At 42.1% G+C, this 21,274-nt stretch overlaps 4 protein-coding genes across 4 annotated transcripts; 2 read left to right on the top strand and 2 right to left on the bottom strand.

The window, feature by feature from the left end:
- Positions 1 to 360: 360 nt before the first annotated feature.
- LOC131882181 (uncharacterized) lies at positions 361 to 3,485 on the bottom strand. The gene is made up of 4 exons (XM_059229250.1): positions 2,752 to 3,485; positions 1,999 to 2,186; positions 814 to 1,097; positions 361 to 740 (listed from the first exon to the last, which is right to left on the bottom strand). The coding sequence occupies exons 1-4, from the start codon at positions 3,038 to 3,040 to the stop codon at positions 524 to 526; spliced, it is 978 nt and encodes a 325-aa protein (XP_059085233.1). The 5' UTR covers positions 3,041 to 3,485; the 3' UTR covers positions 361 to 523.
- Positions 3,486 to 6,349: 2,864 nt separating this feature from the next.
- LOC131881803 (N66 matrix protein-like) lies at positions 6,350 to 7,571 on the bottom strand. The gene is made up of 2 exons (XM_059228760.1): positions 7,429 to 7,571; positions 6,350 to 7,348 (listed from the first exon to the last, which is right to left on the bottom strand). The coding sequence occupies exons 1-2, from the start codon at positions 7,490 to 7,492 to the stop codon at positions 6,471 to 6,473; spliced, it is 942 nt and encodes a 313-aa protein (XP_059084743.1). The 5' UTR covers positions 7,493 to 7,571; the 3' UTR covers positions 6,350 to 6,470.
- A 3,672-nt stretch (positions 7,572 to 11,243) lies between these two features.
- Positions 11,244 to 13,498, top strand: LOC131882347 (uncharacterized). The gene is made up of 2 exons (XM_059229466.1): positions 11,244 to 11,395; positions 11,544 to 13,498. Exon 2 carries the CDS (start codon positions 11,588 to 11,590, stop codon positions 13,382 to 13,384), a length of 1,797 nt encoding a protein of 598 aa, XP_059085449.1. The 5' UTR covers positions 11,244 to 11,395; positions 11,544 to 11,587; the 3' UTR covers positions 13,385 to 13,498.
- A 4,616-nt stretch (positions 13,499 to 18,114) lies between these two features.
- LOC131882427 (uncharacterized) lies at positions 18,115 to 19,625 on the top strand. Its single transcript, XM_059229566.1, has 3 exons — positions 18,115 to 18,531; positions 18,610 to 18,793; positions 19,470 to 19,625. The coding sequence occupies exons 1-3, from the start codon at positions 18,413 to 18,415 to the stop codon at positions 19,623 to 19,625; spliced, it is 459 nt and encodes a 152-aa protein (XP_059085549.1). The 5' UTR covers positions 18,115 to 18,412.
- The last annotated feature ends 1,649 nt before the right edge of the window (positions 19,626 to 21,274 follow it).

Raw genomic sequence — 21,274 nt, 5'->3', positions numbered from 1 at the left:
AGCTCGATCTGCCACTCAAATTCGTTGGTGGACGAAATATCATATAAATATTGAAAGTCAATAAGTAGACGAATTATAACCTTTCATTTTAATAGTACTGGGGATTACATTTCCTATAGCGGTTAGAAAAGCCCGTGAAAAACCAAACCAAAAAAAACGATCAATCCTGCATTCAATGGCTGACCCGGTCTGCCAAATCAAACTTGTTGGCAGATCAAATATCGTTTAAAGCTTACGTGTTGAAAAATAGACGAATAATCAACTGTCATTTCTTTATTTCGAGGAATTACCATTTTTTTACCATTTTTTACCATTGCAATTCAGTATTGCTGATATTGCTTCCTGGTTGTTTTTCTTTTTGCATCAGAAAGTGCCACTTGACCCACAGGAATAACAAAGCTCATCGCCAGTTTTGAAGTCAAAAGACAACCGCTCCCCCTTTTTGTGTAGATTTGTCAATGTAATCAATCAGATGCAAGCGGTAGATCCTATTTTCATGAAATAATCTATTCCATCTTGCCCATTAGAGGCCACTTTTTTGTAACAAAGGCGAAGTGACGACTCCAATTTTTCTCTTTCTTGATCTTGGCGTCATTCTTAGTTCGGCTCTCAGCGTATCACGGTCACCCTTAAGTAAATCTTTTTCCGGGTTTTTAGGATGAAACCGGAACTGTCGGCAAACGATCATCAAGGTGGCTTTGGTCATTTTGACCAAGGCTAGACTGAGAGGATCCAAATATCTAAAATGGATGACAATAACAAGTATTTTCATCCATTGACCACGTCTCTGGCAAGTGTTCTTGAAATACAAACCTGCTGACAGAGTTAGACGCCACAGGTTTGTCTATGTCGTGTCTGGGAAACGCTTGCTTAGCCAACGACAGGGCCATTCTGACCTCTTGACCTTTAGGGATGATGAGTTGATTTTGCTTGAATTTGAAAACTTTGACAGCAAATCGAATTAGCATTTGCTCTTTGGCGTTTCGCAAGAATACGTCTTCGATGATGTGCTCGATGGCTTGCATGCCCTCCAAATCCTCGAAATTTGGACACTTCTGACTGTCCCATAGGTCGGCATAAATCCCATCAATTTCTATCTAGACGGAAGTGAGCAAGAGTTAGGCAAGACTGAAGTTAAAGAGCAACAACTATCGCCCTTGGTGTCTCAGGTATTCATTCATGTTGGTCCTTTTTCTCTCCTGTGAAGAATGGGAAACAGCTCACGGCATTGCTTCCAAACTATGAAGCTCCGTGATATGAGAAGGGGGGGGTTTCTCGGGCCTAAAGAATGCAAGAAGAAAGAGGACGTATGGATGCTGAGCATTCGGTTAAAATATGAAGGAAAAGGCTTTATCCCAAGGTGAAAATCTAAGTTTGACCGAGTTGGTTGACTTTGAGAACCATGATTAGTGTTGTCATAAGTCATACTCCATGGGTGTCTGGATTACATTGAGCCTCGGAAACCAGTATTGATGTCATGAGCCCTTTGACTTCAGGGCCTCCGCCATTACAGTGAACCCGATGACCAAGCGAGATGGTCCTTTGGATCTCGTAAGGCGTTTTTGGACATGCTGTTCAACTTGCTCCTCACGAATAATATTCGTGGGGATTATGTACGCGTAGTTGTTGATCCAGCGGTCTCCTTCGAGTTAGATTTGGACAAGTTTTTGATCAAATTTCCTGATTAACCCTTTATTCAAGGGCTAGCCAGATCCACCAACTCTAATTTGTGTGTGGATCAGATATTCCATGAATATAAAGTGAAGTGACTGAATACGTTGTTCGTCTTGAAACTGTTGGGGGATCTCCCATTCCCAATAGCGCTAAGGAAGCCCGCAAAAATGGCAATTTTACTTAATGTATGATATCTGTCTTCTTGAGGCATGAGCAAAGAAATAGTTCTGGTCTGTTCTGGATTTCTCATTGATTGGAGGGTAAGCTCTGGCAAGAATTGGCGGATGGTTTTAGGCCCTGAATTAGACTCTAAGCAACACATACCTGAGTTCTGGTCTGCAGGTCTTGGTCCTGGGCTAAATACCAAAGGCAATCATTGACACATTCCATGAATAGGTCCAGACCAAAGGTGAAGACATCAATGGATAATGCGACCACAAAACTCACATCCAAATGCTTTTCATTCTCCTCGCGTACTTCTCTAGTTTTCTTGGACGTGAACACCTCCATGACTGAAATATATTGGGTATATTATTAGGCAATGAGATGAGTGTAAACCGATTTTAAAATGCAACAAATTTTCATAGAATTGACTTCTAATATGATGAGTTTTGCAATACTTTTTAATCAACTATCAAACCTATCGTGTTATGATGCATTTACTGGAAACTGTCGTCAATTACTTATTGTGGAAATAATTTGAATTTTGAATTTTGATTACAATCACTCGAATGTCAACTTCAATGATTAAAAATTACAATCAATCGCTGAAAAACGAGGTTTAGGTACATTTCACTCACGTTATTTTCTTTTCACTCCACCTTGCATCATCTTTCTGACGACAAGCTTCGCACAAATGAGATGAAAAGATGAAAAAAACATGAAGTCTACGGAATTGGAAACATCTCAATTACGCGTATTAAAAGGTGACCAATTTCAACCGCAATTGTTCCCACTGCATAAAATCTAAAATATCAATCATGGCCTTACGTATAGCAGGTGTATGGCTTTGTTATTGTACAAATAAAGTGTTAGGCTGCAATAGAATGCAATCCTAATGGATCAGCTTGACAGTACCTTGATGAAGGTTGGCATTGTTCATGAATTGTACCATGAACTGAACAAAGTCGGGAATGAGCTTCTCATGCCGGGACCAAAGCTCCCACTGCTTAGCAGACAAAGCATGACAGCACCTATTGTACTCAACCATGGCACCGGGTTGACCAGATTGAGCATGTCCGACATGGGCTTTACCAAGGGCCTGGAACAAGCGAAAGTCGCTCTCTTGTTCAGTTTGGATCACTCGGCCAAAAATGGACATGGTCAGCATTTGGCGCCATATCTTCCGAATGGACCGTTCCACCATAAAACTTTGGTTGGCCACGTGCTTCTAGAGATCTTCGTTCAATTGAAAAGCCATCTCGTCAATAAGGGGAGTGAGGATGTCCAATTGACCTATAATGTACTCACCGAGTTAATAAACGAAACCTAGAAGTGAACATTTTGAACAAGAAAGAAAGATCCCTCCTTTACCCGAGGACAGCAGAACACCGGAGGCCAATTGTGCATTGTGAACCAAGAAATGGCCTCGATTGTCCAGCAACACCTCTTGAATCATTTCAAGGTCATTCAGAACCAGGATGGGTGATTGATCAATGAATGTGCCGAAATATGATTGAGGAACCACCTTCGAGAGCTCGTTCAATTTGGCTCCCCAATCGATTCTGGATTTGAATATGGACCATGGCCAAGGGGCCTCCAAAGGCACGTATAGCACATTTAATCGTCTCCAATGGTAGGACCATTGGCACAGTTTGATGGCAATATGTGCCAAAAGAAATATGAGAGCCAGCAAGAGGGAAAATGCGAGCAGGAATAGCATTGTTTGTTGTTGCTTGGTCGAGCAAAGCAATGGAACTGCTACTACTCAAGAGCGATGTCATCATTCGCTCATCTTTCGGTTTGGAGAGTGTTTTGACACTTGAGGATCCAATGACGTCGAGAGGATTGGGGACGATGGATTTGTTAGACTCTTGCCGAGAATCAGAGAATCAGCCACAAGCATATGCTTTTATAATCAGAACATGTTCGAAATTGTCATACCATTCCAGGCTTTAGGAATGCGGTTGATTTTTTTCCTCTTTAGGTCTCGTGTTTAGTGTTGTAAAGAATGCTCTTTATTGACTGAAAAACAACTCTTCTGAGCTGCGACATTTCCCTTTTCTTTGACCTTGCAAATCTTCCCTTTTGGTAAAATGACGCGAATGGTATTGAATGATTTGGACATGTATCTTATCAAAACTGAAGACAATTTTGAAATTCCTATGGAGAACTGATATTAAGTGCAAAGGAGTCCAGTTGGGCTGGATTAGGTGAAATTCTATTTTACTTTCAATTTGATGGTTGTTTCGTTCTATGGAGAGAAACACTGAAAGTTTTAACGCACCCGGCCAAATATGAAGTATGAGATTTGTCTTGGGGGAGAGCTGCACAATGGATTAATGCTTGATTCTCTCACATGCTTGACTATCTTTTTGGCTTTAAGTAGAAACGTGAAGATTAGTTTGACATGGTCGATGTAGTCCGAAAGATTTTTATGGCATGAACTTGTTTGGACATGAAAACAAATGATTCGACGAACTCAAATGCTTGATGAAACGCCTTGAATATGATTACAATCAAATAATCAGTGTCTTTTACATAGCTAGAACACACTGAAATTTAGAATACAAAATAAGATTGACTGTTTTTGGACTATCATTGCCCCAAACACAGCTTTTCTCCAGAAGAAAGGGATTTAACATTGGCTGAATGTTTCAGCTTCGTAAGCCAAGTATTAGCAATAATGTTTTTTTCTTTTGTGAAGGGAATGTCTTGAAATGTCAGTTTAGGCCAGAATGCTTTCGTTTAACCTCGCGTATTTGAGTGTGTTCTTGTGAATGCGATTCCTTGACTCCACGATCCGTTGCAATTGAGGTCATTACATGCTAGTCGAGTTAAAAGTGAAGAGAGCAAATTGGTTGTGAATATGTTTTTGAATAAAAAGATAGTCGCTGATGAGATGAAATCCGGATAAAGGAACCTCCAAAGTATCACGAAAAAAACGATTCTTAGATTCGGATTGTTCCCATACAAGAACTTTACTTTTTTTCGTGGATTATTATAAGTATCTTATCGCCTCAATGCTTGAAATTGAGTTCCTCGAGGGATTTCTTTTATGCAGACAAGAAAAGGTAATGGTCCCAATTTGCTGCCTTGGAGTACTCCAAAAATTAATCAACCTCAGGCATTAAAGATTATCGTAAGTAAATTTTGCTCCTTAGAGCGTCTTATTGATAACTGTTTTGTTAATAAGGGCCCTCATTGGCAACGTCACATAGCCCAAACGAAATTGGGAAGAGGCACAGTAGATTGGAAGATAAACTGGTTCTGACTAGGGCCCTGTATTTAGAACAGGCCGACAGTGAGTTTAAGGCACGATAGCGGTTGATTTATGAACCTTCAATTCCGTTTCAAAACAATGAGTTCATGCGCGTCCCAGATCCAAACCAAACACATTTAGATAAAAGTCTGTGGCTCCGCGAGCTATATATATTTTTTTAGTCACCTTTCACGTACACCTTAAACTTTGAACGTTTTAAACACCACTTTATAGCCACTTTCAACATTGTCTGTTTTAAAATATATAATTTGTATCTGGTGTTGCTTGAAGAGTAACTTCTGCCTTAGAACTAACCTTTAAGACACAAACAATTACAAAAATGTGTTTGGTTTGAAGTGGATCTGGCACCCATGTAAACTCATTGTTTTCGAAAGGAATTGAAGTTTCAAGATTCAAACACAATTGTGATCTGACCTGATTCTCCTACTCTTCTAATACAACGCACTATTTCTGACATGCCATGATTCATGTGACCTGGGTCAATAATAAAACAAAAGATTCTGTCAGAATTAGCCAAAAACAACTCAAATGTATTATAATTCAATGTAAAGGAATCAGCCCAATCCACCCTTCATTGCATAGAGGATAGTTCACAAAGCTCTCTCTAGAGTGCAGAACGTAAATCATATTTTGGTTTGTGTATGAAATCTACGGTTGATAAGTTCTGGGGGTTGAGTAATTGCACGGTCAGCAATGTCCGATAAGGCGTCGTTAATTTCTTGTAAAATACGAAGGTTCACTTTTGAATATATTTTAATTGTTTTGCCATTTCCTTTTGATAAACACTCATATTTTGGATCCACAATACCCATCACGATATACACCCATTTCATCTTGGACACATGTTGATGATCTTGAGGAGGTAAGTGTTCAAAGAATGGAGTGGCATCATTTTTGCAACTTTTCCTACCAATAGCCTGACAACTATGCTCGGACCGCCACAGGATTCTTTCACGTTCCAAAATGCGCAATGCCATATTTAGAAATTCCCAACCTAGCGTTCAATCAGGCCGAAAAAACTTAGGTCGTAAACTAATGGCTGCCGTCATCACTTCATCCACTATAACCTGTCCTCATCTACAATGGTCCTAAATATTTTAACAATCCAAAGTAGATGCGATAATTGTCGAATTTCGTTGTGGAGGAAAACGTCTTGGTGAACTCCATAAGAATGTTAAGATCCAATGAAGAAAACCACTGATTCATTGAAACATGCACAAATGAAAGGCAAACTTTGGTTTGAGCTTGGCATTTATCCACATATAAGCTAACAAATTAATCCATCACTTTGTAAACGACTTGTCAGGAGAATATCCAAGTTTTGATATCCATAGTCTGTAGACAATCCAGCTTATCAATTTTCACCGCGGAAGTCACCTTGTTCTTGGGGACCATTATTGCCGCGGGATCTGCCACCTTGAAATTGGTTGTTGCCCTGGAATCTGCCTTCTCGGAAACCATTGTTGCCCTGGGATCTGCCTCCTTGAAATTGATTGCTGCCCTGGAATCTGCCTCCTTGGAAACCATTATTACCACGGAATCTGCCTCGTTGGAAATCGCTACCGCTCTGGAATCTACCATTTTGGAAACCATTACCACCCTGAAATCTACCATTTTGGAAACCATTGACGCCCTGGAATCTGCCTCCTCGGAAACCATTACCACCCTGGAATCTGTCAGGTTGGAATCCATTGTTGCCCTGGAATCGGTCAGGTTGGAATCCATTGTTGCCCTGGAATCGGTCAGGTTGGAATCCATTGTTGCCCTGGAATCGGCCAGGTTGGAAACCATCGTTGCCTGGGAATCTGCCGTTTTGGAAGCCGTTATTGCCCCTGAATCTGTTTGGGGGACCTGGGCGAGGGCGAAAGCCATCAAATTCATTCGCTCCGCTGCTTTCTCCACTATTGTTTCCTCCATTGAAAGCTTCACTTTCTCCTCCATCGTTTTCATTGTTGTCCCCATCCACGCCACTAAACTCTAGGGTATTGTTGCTGTTGTTGTTGTTATTCAGTTCCGAGTCGTCCCGGCGCTGGTTTGGGTTGATTATGAGTGGAGCGCCACCATTTCCAGGACCTCCTGTTCCTGCCCCACCTCCATCACCGCCACCACCGGTTCCTCCGCCCCCAATACCACCTTCAGTGCCGCCACCCCCCCCGGATCCGCCATCACCGCCATTGCCACCACCTCCGTTGCCACCTCCTCCACAATTGCCACGCCTTCGCCCACGGCCATCTAATGTGATAACAAAAATAGGAATATGCTGATGCATTTTAACACTAAGAGTGCTTACAAAATGTCTCAAGGCTACTTACGTGCAACACTAACGTTTACCACGGCTAGGAAAACGAGGAGGGAGCAAATCAATTTGGAATTCATTACAACTAGAGGATATAGAGAAGAAATGCTCGAACCGGTCTAAGTCCAAGTCTACTGGCACTGTAATGTTTACCTTAACAGAGAAGAAGTGACTATCTGCAATGAGTACGGATCTTTTATATCATTCGCAAAAATCAAGATCAGATGGCCCCAAGATGTCAAGATGGAAATGTTTACTCAAGTGTAGGAATATTGTATGGGACAAGAAATGTTTTGCATGCTGTGCTTCTATCTCATCTTGTTCCAAATTCTTTTAATGCGATGTGGAGCCTGCTTCTATGCTATTGGAATGATTTCTCAGTCAATCCGATCCGAAATCTGCCCAATTTAAAGACGCTGTACTTATGCAACGGGTCCATGTATTCTTGGCATAGTGGAGCTCGCACAAGCCACTTGTAGTATCCCATGGTTATGAGTCCCAATGAGTTATCTGCTCGTTTATGGTTCATACATCTGTTGTTGAATATAGACACTCGAACTTCGTTGTTCCATCTAGAAACTTCGGTTCGTTCTCTTCTTCTGTCACGCCCCATGACATGGCTTCACTTCTCCTCCTTCTCCTCGCCATCACAGGTTTCCGTGTAGCCAATCCATCTCTATATTTCCTCTTTTGGCGAATTGAGAGATCTTCTTAAGTTCGGTATAGCATGAGGTGTTTAAAAGTAAGCACAATTGCCCCAAACGTTAGGGAGGACCCGTGACCCGGATAGACCCTCCCTTTGTGTAAGGGAGATGTTATGAATTGAAGGTCATGCTTATTCAAGTTAAACTAGTCATGTATATTGAAACTACTCTATTAAAAAAACACTGAGTTATCTAGTCTCCATTGAACTCCCTATGGGTGACAACCACCTTGAAGTACAACACATTGATTAAGCGTTCGGTAATCAGCTTGACTTATGAATAGGGACTAGCAAGATGTGCAAATTAGAGACAAAAGGTGCCATCAAAGCACTCCACGGTTATTGCCAAGAGAACGGCCTTCAAGTCAACACCATCAAGACGAAGGCCATGGTTTTGAAATGGTCGTCTTCCTCCCACCTCCTTCCATATCCACAATAGTCCGATTGAAATCGTCAACAATTTGAACTATTTGGTTTCACATTCTCAACTCAAGTCTCCTTCACCAACCATCTCAAGTTATCAATAGTCAAAGCCGGGGCCAGGATCGTATACATGTACAATAGACTTCCCATCAAGAATCTTTTTGTTCAATTATGCCTAGAGGGCTTGTCTAGTTATGCCCAATCAATGCCTGGACTCTATTTTCAAAGTGCACTACATAACTCTACATCAAATGAATGCGTTGGCAGTCTTGTAATTATTAAGTAACACACTAGGGCCATTTTTTTCAAACTGTGCCCTTGTTGAAAATTGATGTACTTAATCACATTCGAACAATAAAACAATACTTTGGCTCGAATCAGAGTTGTTAATTTCAAACCTTTGCGCCCTCGTTCATATTCCAGGAGTCCGTGGAGTGATCCAATTACAAATCCAAAAAATGTCTAAAAAATGCCATACTTACCCTCGACCAATTATGGACTTGTCGGTCTTTCTTCTTCTGTCAGTGAAAATTGAATCAAATATTTGTAGGATACCACGGCCCTCCAACAGAGGTTCCGTTTGGTACTAACAAATTTCCCCCCACAATACCTTTAAGCTGATGTCAAACTCAACCTTCTGAGAAAAATGGTCACGAAACCTCCATTTTGATTCGTCCTTGGGCGGTCACTTGTCACATCTCATTTCCTAATACAATAGCTTAATCAAATCGACGGAGATTCTTGGGCAGTCGTCTTCCATCTTGACTGGAATCTTGGGTTAATACTTCTTGTCAACCATTATTAATCAGACATGAATCTTGTATTTTATGTAAATAATTGAGCACGCTGAACCGTTATGTCATTATGTTGCAAAAGGTTTCGCGGGTGAAGTCGAGTATCTTGAAATGCTGAATTTGTTTAATACACCTTTTCACATGAATACAAGCACATGAGCACTTGCAGGCAGAAATCGATATCAGAAAATTTGAATTAAATGGTGAGAACTAGTGCCCTGTATTAGAAGAGTACGACAGTGAGTTCAGCGCACCACTGCGGCAGAATTTTGAACCTTCAATTCTGTTCCAAAACACCGAGTTTAAATGCGTCCCAGTCCCACACCAAACTCGTTTTTCCTAATGTTATTGCCTTAAAGGTTAGTCTTAAGGTTGAAGTTGCATTTCAGACATCCTTAAACGTAAGTCAATGTTCTACACACCACTTTATGCGCCACTTTGTCCATTTTCTGGTGAAAAAGTGCATAATCTGAATTTGGTGTTGCTGTGATTGCAGGTAATGATGCTTAAAGAGTAACTTCAGCCTTATAACTAACCAATAAGCGATAAACATTTACCAAGATGCTTTTGGTTTGGATCTGGGACGCATTTAAACTCTTTGTTTTGGAACGGAATTGAAGGTTCAAAATTTCACCGCAATGGTGCGCTGAACTCACTGTGGTACTCTTCTAATACAGGGCACTAGTGAGAACAATAAAACCTGACTAAAATGAGATATCATACTAATTATGACTAGAATTGTTTATTGTGTGAACTACTCAAACATCGAATTGATGATAATAGAAGGGGTTAAATAATGGACTAATAATTTGGAACAATGCTAGGAAAAAAGTTTTTTTAACGCACTCACTGTTAAAGAATGTTTCAGGCATAAGTGTTCCATATGCAAGCAGGACGCATAAAAACGAATGGTAACGTGTACGAGATTTGACATTTAATTCCAACAAAGGCCCATTTTTTTATTTGCTCATCTTCATCAAATCTGATCCTTCACGAGCTAAGAAAAGTGATCGCAAGGCTCCCGCCGTTGATGACATTTGGACTGGAGCCGGAAAGACGTACGTGACCGCCAATATTCCGAAGGGATGTCAGGCCAAGGACAGTAGGGTGTTAGTACGTCCTTGACCGAGAAGGACAACTTGTGTCCGGACATCACCTCCGGAAAGGTCAGGTTCCCAATACTGGGACACTAACCTGACCAGCCCGATTTTTGGCTGTAAAAATACCTCCATGCATTTTTGGCATATTGGGGAACGCACAGAAATCGTTTGAGGAATTTGGTGAAGGTGGCATTGGCAGATTTGAGGGCGGAAGTCAGTAGAGGAAAATTGGGTTGTGTAGGTCTGGAAGAGTTAAAGAACTATTAGAGAAGATCCACAAAGATTGGACAATTTTCATAGAGGAGGGTAACTGCCGAGGTGGTAGAGCGGCTGCTCTGGAAATCAAATTGGAATTTGGGAAGAATCAGCCAATCCGGAAGAGCAGACGGCTAAAAGGGTGGGTGAACATCATCTTTAAGAAGAGTTGGCCACTACAATGGCCTCTGAATAAAATTTGCCCGAGTCCACTGATTGTAAGAGACTCCCGTGGATGCGATTCATCCATCCTTCCAGAACTCTTGAACGTTGAGTGTAATGGCAGAACAGCTTCAATCCATAGATTCTAGTGTGGATTATTCTTTGGAGTTTTGATCATGATGGCCCAAAACCACTAAACAATAATGACTATCTGGCTTAGGCGACATTGTTCACTGAAATTTTGGAGGAATGAATGCTAAATGTGTTCAATAGTCTTAGTAGCGCTGGAAAAGTGACCGCCCAGGAGATTTGTTTACCTTTCTTTTTTAAGATGACGTCATCAGTCAGCTGTAGCTTAAAGGTGCCTATACCAAGCTTGTCCGAGCTAGCGACTCCGGAGCCTTCAACCACAGCTGCTGACCCACGTTTTTTTCGCAACAGCTGCCCACGTGGTTGTACGGTCTCGAATAATAGTCAACTGACAGTTGGAGAACTGTTTTTGAACAACAAGGACCCAGGTTCATTTAACTACAAAAATACGCTTGAGTAAGTGATGATATTGTTAGCCTCATGAAGGTCTCAGGATCTAGGCACTTTTATCCTTCGACTGTACAGCAGAAACGAAGACCCTAAACGAGGTCATTTGTTCCAAAGTTGTGGGAGATTCTAATGGTGCTGAAATTTTGCTTTTCAGATTGTTCCTCAAACGTAGTCTCACTTCAATAAAAAGCAACCAATATGGTGATGGATGATGAGTCAAGACTTCTGGTTACCGAATGTTACTCCGTGACAGCATTTGATACTACGACCGAGATGACACCGGAATCTAGCTCGGCCTATCCAACGACTAACCCGGTCAAGATGGAACCCGGCGGCCATCCCGCGGACCAAGATGTCGTCATCCGGAAATCCTCGGCTATCGAAGTTGAACTCGAGTTGCTGGAGCCTATGTGGAGTGGAGCCATCCGAGAAGAAAATCCCGAAGCCAGCGAAGAGCAACTCCAGACCCTGATTGATGTCAAACTCGATGACGTGGGCAATCTGATTCCCCTCAGGAACCAAGCCGAAAAGAAGTTCAAAGACGATTGTCAGATGATGGACCGGATTCACGAGAATTTGACCCAAATCCTTGAACAACTCCGGGCCAAGGCCGTGAACGATCTCACGGTTCGCATTGAAGACTACCAAGCCCGTCTCCTCATCAAGGATTGGGAATCTTCCCGGTTGCCCATCTTTGAGACCCACTACCAAGAAGCCACCCGGGCATGGTACAAACCCTGTGAGGACCCCCTGGTGCATGATTTTTCCTCGATCATGAATAACTTTGCCAAGCTCATTGCTCAGTTCGAGTATGAGAGGTCCATCCGTCCATCCATCCAAAGCGTCCACAAACCTGACCACACGGACCCTCAGTCGTCGCATACTTCAGGCCCATCTGCCCATGTCGCCAATACGTGCACCCAAATGACCTTTGAGCCATTTAGAGGGGATTTGACTGACCCCGAGACTCTTGTCAAGTTCGCCAAATGGAAACGATCTTGGTTCCAATGGGTCCAGGAGCTCGAGAGCAAGCCAAATTTTAACCCCAACGTCCTCTTCAAACGCTTGAAGGAGAGTGTGACGGGTCCGGCTTTGGCCTTGATATCCAAGCACCCTGCCAATGTCATGAAGTCCTACCAGAGAGCCTTAGATGAGCTCATTGACCTATATGAGGATCCCATACAAGTGGCCGGTTATTGCATCCGGAATGGGACAATGTCCGCTGGATCTCCAACTGAGCATGTGAAAGCAATCAAGGAGTCGATGAGTGCCTTGCACAACATGCGAAAAGTGTACGAGAGTGAGAAGATAGACATGTACAACTTCGCCTTGATTGCCTCGTTCGTGTCAGCCATGCCCTTGGATTTGCAAGCCCAGTGGAGTAGCTTCAAGGCCAAGAAGAAGCAAGAGTACGGGCTCATGCGGGAATCGGCCCTTCACGTCGGCAACTCGCTCCCGCCTTGGAATGCGGGGATGGTCGAGAACTATGAGACCTTCAACGTCTGGCTTAACCTTCAAACCCAAAGCAGCAGGACCGGTCGCACAAGAACCGGGATGTCGTCCACTTCAGCCATTTACCAAGAGTCTCGGTCGAAGAATACCAATTGCTTCATCTGTGGGCCCGAGAGCAAGGATCACCACTTGACGCGTTGTTCTCAAGGGTTGGCCATGTCCCTGAGAACCTGGCGGGAAACATGTCGACGCTCTTCAGTGTGCTCCAAATGCGTCCAACCCCTCAAATCGGGTCATAAATGCAACGTGAAATGTCGCTTGTGTTGTGGGAGACGAAAAGAAGTAGACCATCACATTCTCATGTGTCCCATGAGTCAGTTTCGAACGGGGCCTTTAGAAGATGGCCACGAAACCTCGGAACCGGTTCGGAAAAGGAGTGCCCATGAGGAGCGGAGGACCGCCAAACGCTCAACAGAAGGGACCAAGCGCGCCAAATCGGACCGAAGCCACGCCTCAAGATACAATAAGAAAAGAACAATTTAAAGCAAATTACGAACCACGATTCTTTTGCTTGGCTTCGCCTGTAACCACCGATTCGCTTGAATAAATTCAGACTTTGATACGTACATATAAAATCCGAACTTTAGGAATTTTTTAACGAAAAGGCAAACGCTGAAAGGATAACTCTGTCCATGAAAACCTTGAGCCGATATCGCCTACCTAGATTCTTCCCCACGTCTGCATTTCCGCTTGACACTCGGCATCCGTCAAAATTGAATATGGCCAATCTTAAAAAATAGTACCTACCATTGCTTCATGGGAACCCCAAATTTTGTGCCATGGACACGAGTGAGCTCAGAAATGAATAAGGCTAAATCTAGCGAACCAGTGCAAGAATGTTAATTGACATTTTTTGAGCTCAATCGCTTCAATCCCTCAATCAATTGAGGCCAATCTTAAAAGCGTCCCTCCAAATAAGTGGAGCATGTGCTCTTCAGTTTCCAAACCAGGGATCTTAACATGCTTAAATTGAATATTTGCTCTTCAATTGTTGAAATGCACAAGCTTTAACGTTCTAACCAGAAAGTGATTCTGGTTCACTCAAGGAGCATCAAAGACCCTCTTCTACACTTAAGTTTTGATTAGAGAGACACATTTGACGCCAAATGATTTGCTTATTCTGAACAAAGAGGACTGGTCCTGAAACAAAAAACTGAGAAATAAGAAGGCTCATAATGGATTCACTCTGAGGATGGATGTTGGGAAGAAGAGTGAATGCCGTTCATAAGGCGAACAACAATCAATTCGTGGCCGTGGCCCAAGTTAAGTTAAGGGATATATTAGAGGAAATCGTCCTTGTGACCCAACAGCACAAGTGTTATCGAGAGGTTGAAAGAAGTACACCGGAGTCTCCAATTAGAGTTTATCGAATAATCTGAAATGAAATCCGGATTGGAAAAATCGGCCAACTCATCAAGATAACAATCCCCCATTGGAAAAAAGGGACGATATCACGAACGACAGACTACTACATGCTGACCAGAGTCAGCCCATTCCTAAAAGCATCTAGCGTGAGTTTGTTTCTTATCGTACACGGGACCAAATTCCAGAATAGAATCACTCTGAGCGCGCAAAAATTGTAACCGACAAAGCAGTCTTCCGTGTACCGGCCGTGTATGCATATTTTTGGGAGCTGTAGTCTCAATTAAACATGGAGCAGTTTCCATATTTAGTGATATATTGACAGAAACTAGAATTTCCCCCTTCAATGTTGAGGATATCTAACACTCGCCTATGCTACCTAAATATCTATTTCATTTTCAGGAGCAATGCATAAGCAGCGAGTAATACAACATTCTATTTTACTTCAATGATGCGAGAACACAGTGTAGATGAAAAGGACAGTTCTGTCAAAATATCTGCCGGCATCCAGGATCCGGATGGGATCACATTAAACATGGGAAGGAAATCCTCGCCCTGTTTACGCTTCGTCTGAGCCTGATCGGCTTGACCAATCAATATCTGGTACATCTTTGATTTTGCATAGTAAAATAAAGCTGAGTTCAGCAACAGCAGATTGATTTTGTCCGTGTGAAACGATTACAGGTCAGTATTTTTATTCAGATTAAGTTTCATTGTATGTTAGAGATAATATTTTATTGTTTTCAAGTTTCTTAACAATGATATCAGGCTAATTCTTCCATGATTTATGAATTTCTATCCGTCCATCCTGTGACCATGAAAACAGGTTTAGATGTGTTTGATTACAGCACATTACACATACAGAACTTGTTAGACATCAAGCATTAAAATAAGTCATGAAAGTTCTCAGAGGGAATTGGCCAGGAGAAGAAAATGGAGAGCAAAAACCACTGTATTTCTCGGGCAGGCTCTCCTCCCAGAACCCCCTAACAAGAGCTCTACCCCTACCTAGAGACCCAGGGCGTCCCTACCCCTACCTCGTTGGCTTATTTGGATTCGACCTGCCTCTTTTTGTAAACCACAACTTGGTCCATAGATGGCAGGACAATAAAAGCACGATAAGAAATGCGAACATGCCCAAACCATCGTGAATTTTCTCTAAGCCATTTTCGGAATGCTCTTAATTGAGAAAAGTTGCGTGACTATCATGGAATAGAGTTCCGATTATTTTGATGTCTGACGCCAACCCCTGTGGAGGGCTAGGAGCGCTAGGAGGAATATCCGATTACTCCACGTGCGTGGTTCCCAGCGGTTGATGTAAGTTCGTAATCAATCTTGACACCAATGTCCAAACTCCTGAAAGAGGAAGGGCCTAAGCTCACCATGGTCTGGACGTGTTCCGATGAGGTGAACGGGAGAGAGAACCAGATGGAGGGCAGGACGGAGCTCAGGACAGAGCTCAGGATGGACGAGGACCAACAGACCCAACCCTATCAATGATATCTCTGGGACGAGAGCCAACCAAACCTCGTCCACTATGGCTGGTCCCGAATCACGTTGATAACCTTTCCGCCGGTTGCCAGTTCTACTACTCTGTCCCTCCCAGCGCAAGCGCCCAAGATGGCTACCCCGTCCACAGAGACTATTTTCACGTCAAGGCTCCAAAGGGATCCACTTCAAGCGCTGCATTTCAAAAGTTCCATTGCGGCCAATGCCGAAAAACTTTTGCGTCTTGCACGGCAGTTCGAGCCCATCGAAAAATGAGGACTTGTCAACCAAGTAACCAGGTAACATGAAGCCCAATTTGGTCACTTCTCTTCTACAAGCCGTTTCTGATCGTTTCAAATCATGCATGGCCGCTTTTATCATTGACGAATCCAACCAGCATCCAGTTGGATGCGGGTCAGACTAGTCAGACTGGTGACGGTAAAAAAGGTTTTGAAAGCAGCAAAAAGAGCCAATGACAGGTGCCCGGAATTTGTAGCTGCTTATTACCATTTTGGTCTGTGCTGATGATGACATTATGTTTCAGGAGACTGCATGCTCGTTGAACATGAACACGAACACTTAACCTGCTGTTTGATTCTATGGACGAGGCTTTGAATTGGCGGGTAGAGAACCAACTGGACAGATATTTCTCCTTTAAAGGGAGCAAAAGTACCAGAGGTGTCCTAGGAGCCTATCGCTATTTGCGTTGCAACCAAAATGTCAAGGACAAGATAGCCGGAGCCAAGAAATCAAAAAGGCTTACCTCTGCTCGGCCAGGTAAAATTAGAAAGGTAAAAGCTTTTCTTTGGAAATATAGCCAAATATGTGTCTGCCCATTTTTAGGATCACATTTAACCAAACAGAAATGTGTTGTTGCCCTGATCCTCAATCGGACTTGTGCTTGAATGCTAAGCAACAAGTGAAGGTATATGGCTGTGTCGCCCATTCTCACCCCGATGGGACGGAAAAATATTCGATTATCGAAAATCGTCAAGGATCGGACGGCGTCTCTCCTTTCATCCGGTATCACGTCGGAAGTTGTAATAGACAAGTACATGTCTATTAATGACCTGGATCCCAGAGTAAACCCGTCACCTACGACGATATTTACCGAATAAAAGAAGAGTTTAAATCTTGAGGGTTAGACTCTTATCCAGAATGTAAAATAAATGCAATGTCTAATATTTTCTTTACCTATAGGTTATGATGGAAAGCTTCTGAAGTCAGAAACGTTTCCAATCTATTGATCGATCCATCCTTCCGCGGTTTCAATTACGGAAAGAAATTTGACGTGGCCTCAATGCCGGAAGACATCGTTGGAAAAGTGATTGAAACCTCGGGGTATTTCCTTCTAAACCTATGCCAGGCCCGAGATGATTCAGCGATTCCATGATCATCCCACAATAGTATCTATTGATGGTACTCATGGCACAAATGCATCTAAATTTGTTTTGATAACCATCGTGGTGTTTGGTAAGCAAATACTTAAACGCTCACGTGTCCAATTCAAAATCATGTAATCCATTTGTGTATCAAACGTCGTTTAAGTAGACTTCAAATATGTTCCAATAACTTTGAAACAAAACCTATTGGCATTTTTTCACACTAGGATTACTATTAGACTAATATGCTTTATAGAGATAGAGATGTTATCTATATAGTCTATATACCACCAGTCTATATACTAAACTTATACTGTTTTGACAATAATAATAATTTGTCGTTTCCATCAATATATGTTAATCATGCACGGCAACCTCAACCATAAATCTAAGGCAGTGTATTACCGTGCGTTTAATGGAGAATGGTTTCCGGGCTCACTAAGTGTTAAAAGGCTCTGTTTACTTTTTTTTTTTTAGATCGCAGGGGAGAGGGAACCCCAGTATTTCAAGCATTAGTCGAGAATGAAAACCAGATCGTGTTTTCTGCTGCCTTGAAGGTACTGAAGTCAATTGCTCCTGTGGCATGTGGAAAAGTCCGGACCATTTTAAGCGACACGAGCCACACCTTCATTAATTCTTGGAGGGCGATAGTTAATCAAGATGTGATTTGGAGTGTGTGCCATTGGCATTTGGAGAAGAATTGGGCTAGAAAAATTCAAAATGCGATATGTACAAAGAGATAAAGAGCCTTCGACAAGTGGCGGATATCTCGTTGTTTACCCAAAAACTATTAGACATTCAAACAAAATAGGTAGGTTTCTTGCACACTGCCCGGTGGTTTAATTTCATAGTGCTAAAGTTTTGTTTCTTTTTCAGGAATCTTCTGATGAAAGTGCTTCATGGACGTATTTCATTACCAACTACGGCCCGATGGACGTCAAGCGCCTTGAATGCATGGGCCAGGCCAGCTACGCTTGGAGCTCCTCCCATAACCTTCATATTGAACGGTACCATCGGACCATCAAGGGGGTGTTCAAACCGAACATGAATATCGCCCGGTTTTGCATTGGTCTCAAACAAATAAACAAGGGGTTTGTTCGGAAGGACATCATGTCCAAGGAGGGGATCAGGGGATTGGACTGTCAAAGTTGATGATGGATTTCAATAAGTGTCACCCGACCAAAGCCGAGCTCGGCAATTACAGCGTCGAGAGGATTGACAGGAATTCGTCCAAATCGTTGTGCAAAGACCCTTATCGAAGGAGCGTGATTGCTACTCAATGAAAAGGAATAGATTCCCTTGCAATTCCGCACTCTGCTTGGTTCGTTGCGAAAGTTGCCCCAAAGACAGGACGTGTGCCCATGAATATACTTGCACTTGCAACTGGTATGCTTACAGGTAGGCGCGATAAAAACTTCATTGCCATATGTTTTTTTCGTTTCTCTTCAAATTAATCTCTTTTTTATACTCCCACAGTAATATCTGCAAGCATATTCACATATTGGCTTTGTTGACTTTGAAGCCTGTTCAGTGCGAAAACATCAGTCAGACAAATGAAAATGACCTCTTCAAACACGAACATTTTAGCACGGCTAAAAGAAGTTCCGAGACCGAGGAGGCGGTTGGAATAATCATTGAGGAGCCGGCCAGAAGCGGAGAGGTAATTTTTTGTGAGAAGAGCAGGCGGAGAAATACAAATCGCCAGAAAAAAAATTCCTCTAAATTTGAAGCGAGCGATCAACTTATAAAAAATTTGCTCATTAAGTTCCAAAATAGCACCTCAATTACTAAAACAACATAACTGCTTTCACTTGTGTATTGTTTATTTCAGCATACCAACTTAGGCTGACTAATTGCACCTTGAGACTATCTTGTCTAAACTTACACGTGCAGATTTGGTCATTGATGAAAGATTCATATTTCAGTCCGAGTTGCAAGTCAAAAACAAACACAAGGCAGGGTGGGCACTGTCTACGGAGTAACAAAGACATTGCTTAATTTGTCAACGAGTTTTTCAAGTTAAGTTGAAATAGCGATTTTAAACGCCGTTGATCACGGCGTTTAAAATTAGCTCAAATTTGGAGGAAAATACCCAAGCGCAATACATTTTTCTAGCACTTAAATTTATGATTAGCATATCCGATTTTTTCCTTTACAATGTGATTGCAGCTCAAAAAAACTCAACCTTTTTAGACATTAAAGCTATGAATTTGAGCTAAAATCACATGAAAAACAATTTTAATTTTATGCTATGATTTTGCGAGCGAGAAAAGGTTTATTTCAATTCTATTTTCCCCCTACGCAAAGCTAACTGTCATGAAATATTATCTTTACAGGAAGAAGCCCAAAACATGGAATCATTCTTGGCGGAGTGTGATAAGGTTGGTGGAGCAATCCGTGCCATCAGAAACGTTGTGAAATCTAACGACTACAACATGAAGGAGAAGATGGTTCTCATGGAACCTACCGACAGCCTTTTGCCGATATATTGAATATTACTCGCATTCCCAATCCAACCATTTTCCAAGACTTGACGGAAGAGGGTACACGTACCACAAAACCGCTCGTTTTTCCCCCGAAAGCTAGCCAAGGGCAACCCTCGGGATTTGGACGTATTATAATTGACGGCACTTTTACCAGGAGCTTCCTTCTGTAAATGTTTAATATAGTTTACTTTTACAACACTAAATATAATTTTGTGATGTTGATAGGTAAAACATTTCTTTACAAGATTGCCGGTGGGTTATTTGCAAGCTTTATTTGCAATTAGGTAGTTACAGTGCGGAAGTAAAATCTCAAGCATTGCAAGCATTGATAACCCTTTCCCGTTGGTTTGAGAATGTGAAGGGTGTGAAAAAAGTTTCTCAAGGGTCAATGAAGCGCGTCCCTATTTCGTTTCGTAAGTCTTATCCATGATAGTCACGCAACCTTGCTCAATTAAGAGCATTCCGAAAATGGCTTAGATGAATTTTCTAACCTTGTACAAGCAAATGAAATACTCAAATTTATGTAGGGCTAGTCCTAGAAAACATGCGTACACATGGATAAACTGGTCAAAATTGATTTTTTTTCAGATCAATTTATAGCAAGCATGGGATAATGTTAAGTCCCAATTACAATTTTATTAGGATATTAAGCGCGGAGCCGTATGTTTCATGTAAGAGATTTATTCAGACTGCGGTCGGAGAGAATGAACAACGTGGAAGAAGGAACCGGTTGTGCAGGAAATGGTAAGAAAAGAATAGGATAGGATAAACCACAAGATCCATCAAATTTATAAGCTAGGTGTTTGATTTTTCACGATCAAAATAAAGGTTTGAATTCCATGGGCCTTTACAACGCTCTGAGATGGTTTAAGGTTGTTTGTCTCCCCCTAATTTAGATGAGGAAGAGCAGTTCGACGGTGATGTAAGCTCTCTCATGGACGACGTTACACTGGACATATTTGACCCCGCCAAATGTACCCTAATAGTACAACGGAATTTTAGAAACCAATGAACTCAACCTCCCGACCAGAAATTTGAAAAAATCATGGTCACGCTCTGCAAGCCAGGCAAATTCCCTCGCCATAGACATTCGAAATAGTAGGGAGGAACATGGCCAGTTTGAAGCAGTAATTGGAGGAATTCCTGTCTACCAGGATTTTTTTCCTATTGTTCAAGGTTTTCAGCTGTCCAAGTTAAATTGATGAAATGGGTGATACAACATGGACGAACCGTGAACTGTGACTTGTTCGAATAAAAAATTACAAGTGACAAAGATTTCGAGTAAAATTCCAAAACATTTTTGATGTGAATGGTTGCCAGAAACATCCAAGCACTCCTTGAAAGTGAATCAGACGTGTTTAATTAACTACAGAGCGAAAAAGGGGCAACTACTACACGATCCTGGAATTCCAAGTAATCATCTTGAAGGATTAACACAAATTTACGTGAAAATTGGACCATATTGACTGGAAATGATCAGCAGTAACCTCTTAAACAGGATGGAGGGTGAAAACCGATCCAAGGTAAGGCCTAATCATCGTTTTTGCCCCGTTTCCCAATGAGATCAAAGCCTACCGGGGTCTTACGGCGACAATGGGATAGACCCCATTAAATTGAGACCTCCATGGATCTCTTTATGGAAAATTTCTCTCTTG

The sequence above is a fragment of the Tigriopus californicus genome, chromosome 6 (genome assembly GCF_007210705.1).
Source record: "Tigriopus californicus strain San Diego chromosome 6, Tcal_SD_v2.1, whole genome shotgun sequence".
Lineage (NCBI taxonomy): Eukaryota > Metazoa > Arthropoda > Copepoda > Harpacticoida > Harpacticidae > Tigriopus > Tigriopus californicus.
The sequence above is the reverse complement of the archived record's forward strand: the minus strand, read 5'-3'. Positions and strand labels throughout refer to the sequence as shown.

Excerpts from the sequence above, each read along its gene's own strand:
- LOC131882181 (XM_059229250.1), bottom strand. The coding sequence starts at position 3,040 with ATGGTGGAACGGTCCATTCGGAAGATATGGCGCCAAATGCTGACCATG. Across the intron at positions 1,098-1,998 it reads ACCTGCAGACCAGAACTCAG|ATAGAAATTGATGGGATTTA; the intron begins GTATGTGTTGCT and ends ACTTCCGTCTAG. Across the intron at positions 741-813 it reads GCGTCTAACTCTGTCAGCAG|ATATTTGGATCCTCTCAGTC; the intron begins GTTTGTATTTCA and ends CATCCATTTTAG.
- LOC131881803 (XM_059228760.1), bottom strand. The coding sequence starts at position 7,492 with ATGAATTCCAAATTGATTTGCTCCCTCCTCGTTTTCCTAGCCGTGGTA. Across the intron at positions 7,349-7,428 it reads GGTAAACGTTAGTGTTGCAC|ATGGCCGTGGGCGAAGGCGT; the intron begins GTAAGTAGCCTT and ends TTATCACATTAG.
- LOC131882347 (XM_059229466.1), top strand. The coding sequence starts at position 11,588 with ATGGTGATGGATGATGAGTCAAGACTTCTGGTTACCGAATGTTACTCC.
- LOC131882427 (XM_059229566.1), top strand. The coding sequence starts at position 18,413 with ATGAAAAGGAATAGATTCCCTTGCAATTCCGCACTCTGCTTGGTTCGT. Across the intron at positions 18,532-18,609 it reads TGCAACTGGTATGCTTACAG|TAATATCTGCAAGCATATTC; the intron begins GTAGGCGCGATA and ends ATACTCCCACAG. Across the intron at positions 18,794-19,469 it reads AGCCGGCCAGAAGCGGAGAG|GAAGAAGCCCAAAACATGGA; the intron begins GTAATTTTTTGT and ends TTATCTTTACAG.